The following is a 14,931-nucleotide window of genomic DNA, read 5'->3' as shown; positions in this document are numbered from 1 at the left end:
ATGCACCTGAGAGAGTCCATATTTGTGGAATTTGTCTGCAAGAGTTGACTTGCAGTCATTGGATTTTATATTCAAATGAATACCTGCTGCAGGGTACTGACTGAGCTAACTTGTCATTAACGGCACCCATTGGTTCCAGTCAAACCTGGCAACCGGGAAACCTGGTAAGGATAAGTATTTTTTGTTTAACTGAACAACCTGTGTTTTCCCAAAACAAGCAACAATTCCGATAATGGTAAGGCTTCACAATAACATTGATCTAACCAGCACTAAATTCACCACCTCTCTTCCTTTGGAAACAGTTCTACAAAACACAGACACATATGGGCACACAGAACCACACCTGAAAGCGTGTCCTCTCTGATGCAAACCTCTGGTAGTGCAGCATGGATTCTAGGATTTTCTTATGGCCTCCAGGCACCAAACAAACTGCACCAAGGATCTCCAACACTGCAACCTAGACATGGAGAGAAGCATCAGCTAAAGCCAAGAGAGAGAAAGGGCTTCATTATTTCACCTTATCATCAATGCTAAACCAGCATACCTTGGTTTTTATGTTTTCAGTCGCAAGACTTTGTGCAATAATATTGATGCTTTCACTGTGTGCCAGAACATGAGCTCTGCCTTGGGAGTTGTTCATCAGAGCTTTGATGCAGCCAATCAGTGAGGTGTGGATCTGAGACTCGGTTGTCTCATAGTCCATTGACTTGAGGAAGTTCAGGATACACGTCAGGCCATCAAGGTCAATGAATCGAGTCACAAACCTGTGTTGGCAAGCAGTCAGGTTAAAGTCAAATAGTTTTCCTGCTATCAATAGTCAGAAAGATCTGATAACTTCTGCACTTCCTGTATCACCCCATACAGCAATCCGTCTCTGCCACAAAGATTAAAGCAATCTGTCTCTGTGGCAGAGATGGATTGCTTTAATTTGCTATCGTTTGATTTCTTCATTGAACACATTCTGCTAAACATCATCATACTTTGTTTTAACTGTATTTATACAAGAATTTGAGTGGCTTAAGGCAGTTATTTTTTCATAATATTAGCTCGGGGGGAAGTCCACCTCAGTGGCAGGAGCCTAACAGTTAGCATTTGGAGCATCCAGCCAGTATCCAGCACTCAGTAACAATGAGAGCAAGATAGCACCACTACTGTCCTACAGAACAGCTGAGAGGAAGTGAAATAAAGTCAGCTTTTTCAGAATGGGTAAAGTATCTCTTTGAGTTAAAGCAGACATTTTTCTAAACTTCTATTCAGTCTTGAAACCAAACTTACCAGCCAAACAACTGGTTTCTTTTAATGCTAATGCATGGTACACAAGGAAAATAAAGTAGTAATTTACTGATTTTGATGTACAGTTTGAGGATGAACAAGCAAGACACTGTTGGCCCACCTGCATGACTCTAGTCATCTGGGTGCCACTGCATGGCAACAAGGAGTGAACATTTATTCATGATAGGCTGTCTGTGGTACACAATGTGTGGATAAATATTCTTTAGAACACACCTGAGTTATGCAAAAAATGCAATAAAACCATATTGGCACTGATATAAGTAACTATGTACAATGTACAATACTAGGGTTTGTCTGTGTTCTAGTGGACCCAAAAAACTTCAGGAAATGTTTAGGAAAATAACTTCTTCCTATTAAATCACCTGTGGTGTGTGTGTGTGTGTGTGTGTGTGTGTGTGTGTGTGTGTGTGTGTGTGTGTGCGCGCGCGCGCGCGCGTGTGTGCGCGTGCGTGTGTGTGTAGGATGTGGATGTGACTTCTACCTCATGGGCTGGGTCCTTAATGCTGTCTTCAGGCTCTCTGTGATTTTTGTCCTTTCTTCCTCCCCCTCCTCCTCAAGTGCGAGCAGCGTCTTCCTCTGGGAGAGAGTGAAAACAGAAATGCATTACAGCAATTCAAAATTATACAACACGTAGATCCAACCGAGCAATCTGATTGGTCAATCAGACGTTTAGAATGTGCTCAAATGAGTAATTGAGCAAGGCTAGCCGTGCTCAACTGAAAAAAACCTCATCACTGAAAATATTACTACGCCCAGCAATATTATTGCCCGAGTCTGTGTGGTTTCCATGCCAACACGAAATGTTTCACTGAAACCCGCATCAAAAGCCGCTGTCAACTTTGTTAGTCTGCATAATGGACCATTTTGTTGTTAATTTTGATTTATTTGGCGAGCTAAGTTTGGATAAATGGCTCAACGAGAAGGGCAAGACAGAAGAGAAAAGCCGAGATAGGCGAGAGTGACGAGTGGAGAGAGCTGGATCAGCTGGAGAGGTCAGGAAATGAAGCCGGTACGGCCCGGTCAACGTCTTCTGCCATCAAATGGGAAAAAACACCGGGCAAACAGGTGATTTCTCAGCTGTAAGAAGAGCTAAACGAGATCCTCCATGAATTTTAATTTCTATAATAAAGGGCCCTATCTTGCGCCAGACTCTTGCACCTCCCGTTATCCGCAAAACACCTGCGCTACCCGCTATATTATGCATAGGCATGTTTTGGGCGTTACGCCAGTTAAACCAATCAGTGTGCCAGGTGCCATTGCCTTTAAGGGCAGGCTTCGCTATCCTAAATCCTAAATCCTAAACCCGCGATGGAGAGAGGGAGGTAGATTTTCTCAGGGCTTCTACTGAGGCTAAAGCAAGTTGGCTTTATATACATATTATATATTATATTATAGGCGAGTTAATTCGGGAGGTGGAGCCACATGTGTCCAAGTGGACGTGTCACAAGGTTGTACTGATTGAGTAAAATCCCCTGGTCACACCACACACACACAAGAGGCAGAGGTGGAACTATGTGTAAACTAATTTATTGACAAGGTAGATTGGGCAAATAAAATATTAAAAATAAAAATATAGCACAGCTGCTGGCTTATGATAAAACAATAAAACGTGCTGGCGTAAGTGTCCAATTAAAACAGTCTTTCCTCTAAACAGTCTATATGAGTCAGTCCGTTCAGGCGGCGTCCCGGTATCAGTCCGACCGTTTGCGTGGCGAGGCTCCGTCGGGGCGCGCATTGAAGCCGCCTGGGCGCGCTCGTAACAGCCCAAACTTAAGGGATAGCGGATAGCGGGTGGTCAGGACCACCCGCTATCCGCTTTCCCTAAAGTGTGTGAGCAAGATAGCAAATTTAGGGATAGTGCATGAAACACGCCCACGGACACACCCCCAGGCGCAAATGACGGAGTCGGAATAACGGATAGCGGGTAGCGTGGGCGCAAGATACTGTTTAGGGATAGTGGAAGTTCCTAAATCCGCAATTTGCGGGTAGCGGGTGGCACAAGATAGGGCCCAAAGTGCCTTAGCGGAGTAACGGAACTCGGCGCAAGCGCCTCATTCCTGGCCGCATCACTGTCTTGACAATTATAACGGTCAAGCACACCCTCTCCTGTAATAATGCTTAAAAAAAAAAAAAAAAAAAAAACCTCATCACTGAAAATATACTCCGCCTACATCTTATTGCCCGAGTCTGTGTGGTTTCCATGGCAACACGAAATGTTTCACCAAAACCCGCATCAAAAGCTGCTGTCAACTTTGTTTGCCAGCATAATGGACCGTTTTGTTGTCAATTTTGATTTATTTGGCGACCTACGTTTGGATAAATGGCTGAACGAGGAAGACAAGACAGAAGAGAAAAAGGAGAGATACGTGAGAGTGATGAGTGAAGAGCTGGATCAGCTGGAGAGGTCAGGAAATGAAGCCGGTAAGGCCGGGTCAATGTCTTGGGCCGTCAAATGTCTACAAGACTACCTGAAAAACACCTGGCAAACAGCTGATTTCTCAGCTGTAAGGAAAGAAGAGCTGAACAAGATCCTCCGTGAATTTTATTAGCTTTAATTTCCATGATACAGAGAATGAATGCCTCAGCAGATTCAGCACCACGGACAGTACCTGCTGAGGCCGATTCAGTACCACGGACAGTACCTGTAGGATTTTCCACGGAGATGTGCAACTATAACTTTGTTCTTGTTATTGATGTGTTAATGTTATCAGTTATTAACCAGCTTATTAATCATTATTTATTTGTTTATTATTTATAAGTTGCCTGGGCCATTGATTTGATTAATTTGTAAATTTGTTTGCATCTGTACATTTAAATGAACATTTAGATAGATAGATAGATAGATATACTTTATTGATCCCAACCAGGGAAATTCTGGTAAATTTAATAAATCAACACATCTGTGAAAACTGTCATCTTTATTTCAGAGGTAAATTGATAACAGCCTGAAAAGGTGATTAGCAAAAGCCCCCGAAAGGTGGGGTTGAAATTATATAACTGTTCAGCCTTAATGTGACTGCTTATTTTTGTTACTTTTTCTGCTTAGCCACATTAATCGGAGCTGACGTTAAATTGGAGTGACACCCCCCCAGCTGAAATAGAGCATCTGCCGGTGAGTTTATGAAAAGAAAGATGTTTTTTTTTTCTGGTGCCGACACTGGAAAGCAGTAGCCTATTCTTAAATATAACTGTTCATTTCAGTTGGTTGTAGATAAAGATCAGCTGTGCTGGTGAGTCATTGTCACAGCACCTGTTAGATTAAAAATGACTGAGAAGTCGGCAGATGTGTAACTATCAGTCCATGAAAAAAATATTTTTTTTTCAGCGGATATTCTAGTTACAACATGATTGAGCTAGGAAAGCATTTTTGTGTTGCTATGTGTGGTATTTATTCAGTTTTGGGGAATCATGATGTCTGAAAAACATGATAAGCCCAAGTTGGCTGGCTGACAAGGACTAGTTAACATCAGATCTCATGTATTTCCACTGAAACGGAGAGAATACTAGCAAAAAAAAACTTTGATATTTTGAGAGCGAAATGCCCACAGTATGAATATATTTTGATTATATGTTTTATTTTGTTGGTAATAGTTGTATAATCACATTATTACATGAGAGGGTGTGCTTGACCGTTATTATTGTCGCGACAGTGATGCGGCCAGGAACGAGGTGCTTGCACCGAGTTCCGTTACACCCTCTCTTATAATAATGCTTAACTCCAAACTATTGTGAACTACAGTATATGTAATGTCTGTAAAATGATCAATTTACTTATCAAATAGCCTATCTTCTAAAAATCTAACATCTAAAAATTGCATGTCATTTTAATGAAAGAAACCAGATAATAAGGCAAAAAGCCACCATGAAATCATCACACACAGCAGGACTGTATGGGAGCTGCAGAGGTTACTCACAACAGCCATGGAGTTGAGCTGATCAATATAGTAGTCTGGCCAGCTGGTCGCTCCTCTATTTTCCTCTGTCTCCTGCAGTAAACATACACACATACAGAGTTCGGATGGATGAACATACAAATTACAAACTGTGTTCATGGTACAATAGAGTGATAGTATCTAGCCAGCATTATCTCAAAAGTTTCAAAAGTGAGAAATCGAGCACCTATAGCAGACGTAAAACTCAACGCTCAGTCTCTTCAGGTGATATGTAGCTACACACAGAAAAATAAAGGCACTAACTCGAACCAAAAATTGTTATTCAGAGTGATACCTTTAAGCAAGAGATTGCACAAAGAACCATTAGTGTAGATGGTTCCCGAAGGTGCCTCAAAGAACCATCAAAAAATGGTTCCTTTAGGCACCATAAATGGGTCTTTAGAGAAGTTTAGTAAAAATAGGTACTTTAAATTTTCTAATAACAACACATTCTTACCATTTTCTTGCTGCAGTATATCTGCCACTTTTTCTCTGCCGGCAAAGCGAACATGGCATTCCTGTGTTCCTCAGTAAGGTCCAGTTCATCCTGAGAGGAGATGATAACAAAGGAAAAGATAGGAGCAGAGAAAGTTACCTTAGCAAAATCTGGTGCAATAAGGACTCGACAACAATTCAACAGAGCAATACAACTGTAGACTTTTAATATATGCTCAGCTTCTTATTTCTATATTTATTGTTGTAATGGTTTGTAGGGTTAATGTACAGTATGTATTTAGACTTGATGAACATACGTTTTTACAAATTTCTAACATATTTTTACATTTCTTATGTCTTTTTCTTTTTCTTATAATTGAATTCTTCTCTTGAGTGTGTGAGCGACTGCAACTGACCCACATTTCCCCTCGTGAATCAACAAAGTATTTCTGATGCACCAGGTGCTCAAACAGCAGAAATCTGTGAGCTGACTTCAAAGTGCTGTGTATTGGGTTTGATCCGCAGAAAGACCAGCCACTGCTTCTGTTTGGGTATGCTGACATGTTTAATGTGGGAGGCCTACTCCAAATTTTTGTGGCTTGTTTGCCTTCACCCTTTCAAACGGGTGCATTGTTTTGGTAATCTGGTATTTCATATTGCCCATGAAGCTGTTCCGGAATTATAATTACTATATTCCACAGACAATATGGTTCCAGCATATTTGAAATTAGGTTGCATTTCTGATGTCTCTGTGGTGCCATGAGGTAATGCGATAAAATGACAGTGGCTACAATCCAAACCAAAATACAGCCTAACCTCAAACATACTGAATTTGTCGTCAAAGCAAAACTGAACTTTGGCAGAGTGTTGTGTTGTCTAGTTCTCTGGGTGTGATATGAGTCCACATGGTGGTGAAATCTCCTCATTAGCTGCTCTGTGCTCTCCTGGGCTGCTATTTACAATACTGTATTTCTATCTCTCCATTCACTTCCATAGCGTGGCAAAATACATCACTAAATAACATTTTCAGCACATAAATGAACATGAATAAAGAGATTATGCCAATATACAAAAACCATCACCTATTTGAATTGGAAAGTAGACCCGGCAGGTAGCGTCTGCAGAAAACTTAATCATAGTAGCCTTGTGCCAGGAAGAAACAATGTGATAGAACTTTGACAAATGAAAACTATAATTACATGGAAAAAGTGGGTAACAGGACTTATTATTTTTATTGGCATAATCCGCTTTGTTAACATTTTGTTTATGTGCTAAATGTGTTATTTTGGGAGGTTTTCTGCATTACAGAAGTGAATGGAAAGAGAGGAATCCAGTATGTGGATCAGCGGTCCAGGGGAGCACAGAACAATTAATGAGATACAACAACAGCGGCTGGGACGCTCTTACAGCATATCAGTCTGTGGTGTGCCATACATTCCAGAATTTTTGTGATGAAGGGTTTTAAATTACTTTTCTGGTGCAGCCACTTTCCCCAGCCTGCCAAGCCTGCCAACCGTTTCTCCAGCTGAGAAAAATGCAACTTGTCTTGTGGCTGCATTGCATTCCTGTGTATTGAGACTATACTCTGCAGGGGAAACTGACCTCTTCTGTGGTGGAGATCTCCCTGTTTAGTTATTGTACATTAATGCAAAGCACTTTGATTGCAATGTACAGACACTAAATCTTGATGTTTACTATTGATGTTACCTCTAAAAACTGTCTTAGCCAAACTGCTGGTGTACAAACAATGCGTTCGCTTATGTCAGTTCACATTTGGAACAAACACGTGCACTCACCACTAGCTCAGTAAACATGGCGTCCAGCTCCTCAGCAGGAGGCATGGGCATGGTGGGCTCTAGTGCAGCCACAGTAGTAATGTTATCATGGCAGTAGGTGATCTCTGGTTGGTCACGTCCTTTGAAACAGCAGGGGAATAGCGACGATAGGCCACGCCCCTTGCGCATCTTGACCCGAGGAGCCATGGTTACAGCCGGGACTTTGCCAGTTATCTACTAGAGAGAGAGGCAGAAGGAATGGAGCAATGAAATGGGACTGGCGTGACGGGTGGTGTTCACATATATTGCATTTTTACATTACATAAATTGTTCTTTATTTGAGGCCTTGCATTTCAGTCCTGACATGAAATCACCACAAGCAGTGCTTTATTGTATTTCAGGCTCAGAGGGATTTCCACAGTCTGCTATGAAGTGTTCTGTCACTGCAATCATCAGTAATATTAGCAGTAATACAAGTACAGCAATTGGTCTTGTAATATTTCAAATAAAACGACAAATGAATAAGACATGACTACAAATAATTTAAAGAATTTCAATTAGCGATTTGTCTTTTTATAAATGAAAGCGGATAAAGAGAGCATAGGTTTATCAATTAAAACATTATCATGACAACATCATGTACTGAGCGCACATACACACACCCTTCTAAGCACACCTTTTGAGGATATACCTTTTAAACATGTATACATACACACAGATACATTACACTTAAAAACCTGAGTATGCATACATATTGGGCTCTGAATCAGCATAGGAGCTGGATACACACCCACTGACCAAAGCTGCACGCAAATATCACACGGACAAGCAGACACACATCCATGTGCTTATGCTCACAATCTCACGCACACACATGCACTCACACACAGACACGCACACACACACATACTTGCAGGTGGGTGTGACTGCAAAGCCACACCTGGAACTGCTGCTCCTACAGATGAGTCATGAGGTGTGGCATAAGAGCACGAGTGCAGCTCAGATGAAGCCAGTGTTATTTAAGCCAAGCTCAAATGCATTATCACAACAGCAGCTTGATTTGTTGCCATGTCACCCTTAATAACAGCTTCATGTATGTAGGAGGTGAGAGCTGATGGTGTCAGAAACATGTAATCACAAGCAGTAAGTTGAGGTTTTCTACTACTGGACTTCCCCCCAGCTGAGGAACATAGTGCCGCAATCAGCTAGAATAAGTGAAGTAAAGCTATGTGAAACATGTAGAATAAAGCAGAGCAGAGGAAGAGAAGCTAGATACAGCATTACTTTTCAGACATTTTTAGAACTCTGGAGAAAGTGGTTATTTTTTCCTCCAACATGTGTACATGTGTTATATGAAGAAAGCCAGTAACAACAAGCAAAATCAGTCTCCTTGTGTCTCTGGGGCGGCTGCTGCTCCTCTGCCATGGACTGATACAGGAAGTACAGAAGTTACAGAACTTGATTCAGAGATATTCAGGAACTACTTGTTCACTGTTTACTAAATCTCATTTCCTCCTTCAGGATTTTGTGGTACACGTGATGGATCTCTGTATGGAATGTTTTCTGGGTCTTTTTGGTATGCTCTGGCACGCTTTGCTTTTTTTTTTGGTGAAGTTTTATTTTCTAATCTGGATGCATCAGCTGGAGATGTCAGTGTGTGATGTTGGTGTTAGAGTGCGGATTGGGAGCATAGTGACCATGCCCAGCTTGAACCCGAAAGGCATTCTTTTTTTGTGTCTGAACCTGACCTGTGCCCCGGATTTTGCTTGTCCTCCATCACTAGCTTACATTTACCACCTGCGTTAGCCTACGTGTTGCCTTCAGTGTCGACATGTAAACTCCAGTACTATACAGGAAGTTGCCCAGAAAAGACAGTAGGTTCGCCATTTATCTTACACTAGAGTTTCACTAAAATAGCACCGTTGTGATCAAACCTGACCCGAACCCAAACATGATTCCTGAATTTTTGTCTGAACTTGGCCCGGCCTGTGGGGTCCCGATGCATCCTGAACTGAAGTAACTACAGTTCTATGGCTGCACAGAGGCATCTCACTGTCTCATTGAAATGTCAGTTCAGAAAAATGTTGGACCTTATTTGTGCAAATTAAGTTTCTGTACATTACTCAAGCAAAATGATAAAAAGAAGAAAAACTGTAAATACTAAAAAAAAAACAAACAAACTGTAAAACTGTAAATATCAGTACAGCAGGATATGACAAAAGAGTGCCTGTGCCATCTGACTCCTGACTCAGCTGACAAGCAGTGCAGAGAGACAGGATAGTTATGTGAAGCATGCTGACTTGACAGACAGGCTCGGCATACACACATCAAGTTTCACTGGGCTTTGAGGAGCTCTTTTGGCAGTCACGTTATATTAAACAAGGGGGGTCAGTCTCGGCAGGGGCTGAATCCTCACAAGTTTCAGCTTTAAAATGTGGCAAGCACTATGGTCGGGAGTGTTAGTGTAGGGGCTCTGTTGGACAGTGAATGTGTCCTGTGTGCTGGGCTATTTTTGTAGTCACTGGGTGTGGCCAGGGTTGAGCCATCTGACCAAAATTGCCATTACAATGAAATGAAACAGTAATTATACAGATATTTCAACACAGAGTATGTTAAATCATTGAGTGGCCTGGCCCATAGGGCTGGTAGCCTACTGCTGTCAGGATTCTTCAGTAGTCGTCACTTGTTGTTGTCAGTAATGTGTGTACCTGTCCACAGCTAATCAGCCTAATATTTTTTGTGCACAGTTATGACTGTATGATCATGAACCTCACCTGGTTACGGGGATTCAGAATCTTTGAAAAAAGCTTGTTTTCGCTACCACTGTTCACTCTCTAGCTCACTCGACAACTGCTGTTCTCTCTCTCTCACTCTCTTTCTCTCTCTCTCTCTCTCTCTCTCTCTCTGTGTGTGTGTGTGTGTGTGTGTGTGTGTGTGTGCGCACGGCTAATCTCACATGCTACTATGCCTATCAGCCTAATATTTTTTATGCATAGTTACGTGGGTGCCAGACTGGTTACCTCTACTATTTTCCCTGCACACAGAGAAAATCCGCTCTGTGCCCAAACTCCAGTTTACCCGCCACCTCAGTGGGGCTGATTTCAGATAATCTGGCATACTATTGGGCCCATCAGCCTAATATTTTTTGTGCACAGTTATGACTGTATGCTCAAGGACCCCTCATGGTTCCAGTGATAGAAGACCTTTGAAAAAACTGTTTTATAATGTAACTGAGTGCTAACTCAGAAAATGGCTCTGCTATGGCACCACTCGGGTTCAGATCAGGCGCCCCAAGTCCCCACCCATGTGACATTGTACCCGGCCCCTACTACTCCGCTCGTAGGGGCTGAGCCCACCTGCAAGAGGAGTAGTAGTAGTAGTACATACTTTAGCACATACTTTATAGTGGATTTCCATTTATGACATACACCCAGTGGCCACTTTATTAGGTCCACCTGTCCAATATAATACAATATAATCTCTCAGTATAATATAGTCCAGTACAAGACCTCTGCAAACTACAACCTCAGTGATGAATACAGAATTAAATTCACACAATCTCCACAATGCCAACAACAATTAGACATTCTATGGCAGAGCTGGTGCACTGAAATACATTAGCTTGGACAGGTGGACATAATAAAGTAGACACTGAGTGTATATACCCATTTTAAATGCCTATGAACCCCTATGAAACATATTTGAATTTGGCACATTTTCACATATGGGCATAACTGATAGCTAACATTCTATGTATTACAAATACACGTGGCCTTACCAATTTTTTGAGTCACATCACTGTTGAGCAGATGGGGGTGAATTCATATGATCTTGTAAGGGCAATACAAGACAACTAATGAGGACAACACATTGTTACAACCACATACGTTACACATACAGTAAGTGGGTTAAAAATATATCACTGTATCCAGAGGGTGACATATATGCTTGGTTCATATACAACTACATATGACACACATATGACATCATTTGTCTAATGTAGGGGCATATAGTGTATGTGTTCACACAACTGATTTCCATATAGAAAGATATGTGATAGCAGTGTTTGTGGCCTGAACTAAGCTTCACAACTCCCAGATTAAACTGGCAGCAAGTGTTTGCACAAATCCAGAGCACATTCCTCACCATGTGTCATGGCTTTATGCCCTCACTGTTCAGTTTACCTCATTCACTGTGTCCATGGCCAGGCTTGCCTTGTATTTACTCTTAAATACTGATATGAGCAGCATGTGGGTATGCCAAAAATTTAGGTGTGTTTAAACTCGACTAAAACTCTGCTATTTAGCTATTTTGCTATTGCCTTCCTAAAAATATATATATATGGCATTACATTACAGTAAAATTAAAAGACATGTCAAAAACATATTTGTGAATTAACAGCTTAAAGGGCAGGACGTGTAGAAGTTACTGGATCTTTATGGATGTTGATAAAACAAATTTGAGCAACCATCCATCAGCCATGCACTCAGAAATCATATGTGCATTTTAGTCTTTGAAAGCGACAGTTTCCCATCAGATGTGCATTTCTGTTTCTGAAAGAGATGGTTTTAAATGATGTTAAACCTTCTTTGAGTGGATTGAGGCAATTATTTTCCAGAATGTTAGCTGGGGGGAAGTCCACCTCAATGGCAGGACGCTAACAGTTAGCATTTGGAGCACTCAGCACTCAGTAACAATGAGAGGAAGATAGCACCACTACTGTCATATAGGGAGTAAGTGAAATAATATACTTTTTTTTTTTCAAAATGGGAGAACTATCCCTTTAAAGAAAAGAAATCTCCTTAAATGTCGATGTACCCACTATTTTACAATGTATTTTCAGTGGGTGGGCTCCAGTGTTATGGAAACATTTCGACACATGTGACACAAAGTGAGCTGTCAGTGACATCAAAGCCAAAGTACAACATTTCTGCTGGACATCAATACTAATCAGCTCCACATGTGTGTGTACGTGGTGTGTGTATAGATTATTAGAGCATATAATTCATTGTGATGGCCAGCTGAACAAGCTACCCTGAGTTTCCAGAGGATGATCAATACTTTATTGATCCCTGCACGGAAATTGTGCATCCTCTTGTCCCCTTTCAAAGTGATTGAGAGCTCAGGGTCAGCTTTACAGCACAACAGCCCTGCAGTTCAAGAATGCTTGACTCTGATTGGCTGAAGGGGTATCCAAAAACAATATATCACTGATGCATATAGATCTAGTTTTTGCAGTTATGGAGTTTTTCCTGTCGAAGGAATTGACTCAAGAATGTTGACTTTCTCTTCAGCTAATAATGGCACTTAGCCATTATTTCTGAGGGAGATGTCAGCGTCCTGTGTAATTCATGCACATTTTTTTTTACTAGTAAAAACACCAACTGAGGATATCTGGAGTGACAGAACAGAAATTCTAACTCAAAATATTCGTAATGCATTTTTACTTGTCATTAGTCTACATATCCATACAGCAATTTTGACAAAAGGAAAATAAATTGCCATTTTGCAATTTATTTTCAGTCTACGCACTTGCAGTTCAATAATATTGACCAACTAATTTTAAAACTAACAGATTTTTCCTACTTTTTGGTCACTTGTGCTTAAAAATTATGTGCTCATAAAACTATAAAGTGAGTTTAGTTGTCATACAAATGTCACAAGTATGTTTTTTGCTTGGGATGTCAACAGCAGTGAACACAAGCCAAATGTACAGAGCCATAATTCTCATATCACCATGGTAACCAACAAGGGATGCAGTGGTAAAACAAACATACATACCATGCAAGACTGTCACTATACACCCACACTCACTAAGTAAAACTGCAAATTTCAGTGCAGCTTCTCCACCCATCCAATTATTTATTTGTGTTTTTTATGTGGAAAGTGGTTGATAACATGTGACATGTGGTTTCAATCAATTCAAAGCATCTGCACAATTTTTTTAAACCATTAAACCATTTATATCAACAAATGATAGTACTTATTCTCTTCAAATTATCCTTAGGTTCGTTGAATTTGTCAGCCCTCTTACGAAAGGCGTTTGTATGTTTTCAAATTCTGCTGCAAGTGACAAAAAAGCAAAAAGTCACAAAGTTGCGATGCCACCATCCTCTCTCAGGACTGAAAGAAGGGGTGTGTAACATCAAGGATTGCTTACCTTCAAGATATCTTGTAATATCCAGTTCTATGTGATACAGTGAGTTGTCATCTTCGGGTCCAACTCTGTGTGTGTGTGTGTGTGTGTGTGTGTCTGTGTTTAGCAGCAGCAGTAGAGTTTAGAATCAGTTCAGCATCTGTTGCGGCAGTCGGTCACACATCAGCTGTCAGGATAGAGGGCATTCCACTTCATTCAACCTCACATCAGGCGCTTTGACCTGCAATCTACTCTGCCCACGGACAAAATCTCCATTTGCACAGTCTCTGATGGAAGGAAATACTTTCAGTTTTCACCTGTTTCTAAACATCCCAGCGAGAGAGTGAAAGACACAAAGAATGGGACAGGGGTGAAAAGTGAAAGTCAGAAATGGTCGTAAAGTAGGTAAAAAAAAGAAAGAGAAAAAAAAAAGAAAAATCAGCCTCTGGTTATTTCAGTTAAGATGAAGTTAAAACTGAAATGCTAATATCCACAAAGAGCCAAAAATGGAGCCCATATCCACAAGCGTTCAGAAGTCCTTGACTGGAGAAGAAAACCAGAGTTGGATTTAGCTAAAAGTCTGATCCTGTTCATTTCCTTAAGCTTCTAGTATCCAGGAACAACCTTGGTCCCATTTAGTCACCCAGTCTCTTGTATTTCTAGCTCTCTCTCATTCCTCTGTCTGTCCTTATTCCCCTCTCATCTGTTCCTGTAGATGATCAACAAAATATTCAAATCTCTCTCTCTGTAAGAGACGAGCTTCCTGTCTCCCGTGTAGCCTCTAAAGTGAACTGGCAAATCAGCTGAGTGTGTACAGTATGTGCAGAGAGATAAAAACACACACTACTGCATTCCTACTGGAGGCAGTCACACCCTTGCTACTCCCTTTGCATTGTGTGTGTGCATGTGTGTGTGTGTACGTGTGTGTGTGTGTGTGTGTGTGTGTGTCTGTGAGAGAGAGAGAGAGAGAGAGAAATGAGGTTCCGTATTCCCACAGATTCCCATCATGTCTAATTGACAAATAAAAACTCAGGTGATAACATAGAAGACCGTGGTGTCCCACAACAGATTTGCATTGGATTTTTTCCATACTCAAAAATTTAACAAAAAATAACCTTTACAAAGATTTACACTGCGTTCACACCATATAGTATACCAAGGATGCACCATTCCACTTTTTTTGTTTGGGTATTGGCCGAGCTCTTTTTTCTTAATTATTATTGTTGCTGTTGTTGACTGTAATATGTGCAAGGTGACATGAGGTTTAAATATATTTGAAACCATTTTATTTGAAGTGTAAGTTAAGTGGCTTCACATTTGCACTGCACAACAGGTGTGGTGTCAGTTGCTATGGCAACTC

At 41.0% G+C, this 14,931-nt stretch overlaps 1 protein-coding gene across 1 annotated transcript in view; it reads right to left on the bottom strand.

Annotated features, from left to right (window-relative positions):
• The window catches only part of LOC115354112 (disheveled-associated activator of morphogenesis 1-like), a 32,945-nt gene extending 18,600 nt beyond the window's left edge, over positions 1 to 14,345 (bottom strand). Inside the window, exons 1-8 of the mRNA XM_030044302.1 lie at positions 14,215 to 14,345; positions 13,596 to 14,177; positions 7,457 to 7,672; positions 5,683 to 5,772; positions 5,208 to 5,279; positions 1,775 to 1,869; positions 545 to 764; positions 344 to 457 (exon numbers count right to left, since the gene is read on the bottom strand). Of these exons, the coding sequence (XP_029900162.1) occupies positions 344 to 457; positions 545 to 764; positions 1,775 to 1,869; positions 5,208 to 5,279; positions 5,683 to 5,772; positions 7,457 to 7,642 (777 nt within the window). The 5' untranslated portion in view covers positions 7,643 to 7,672; positions 13,596 to 14,177; positions 14,215 to 14,345. The remainder of the gene's footprint in view (positions 1 to 343; positions 458 to 544; positions 765 to 1,774; positions 1,870 to 5,207; positions 5,280 to 5,682; positions 5,773 to 7,456; positions 7,673 to 13,595; positions 14,178 to 14,214) is intronic.
• Positions 14,346 to 14,931: the final 586 nt, after the last annotated feature.

The sequence above is a fragment of the Myripristis murdjan genome, chromosome 22 (genome assembly GCF_902150065.1).
Source record: "Myripristis murdjan chromosome 22, fMyrMur1.1, whole genome shotgun sequence".
Taxonomy (NCBI): domain Eukaryota; kingdom Metazoa; phylum Chordata; class Actinopteri; order Holocentriformes; family Holocentridae; genus Myripristis; species Myripristis murdjan.
Note: the sequence above shows the minus strand (reverse complement) of the source record. Positions and strands in the feature narration are given on the sequence as shown.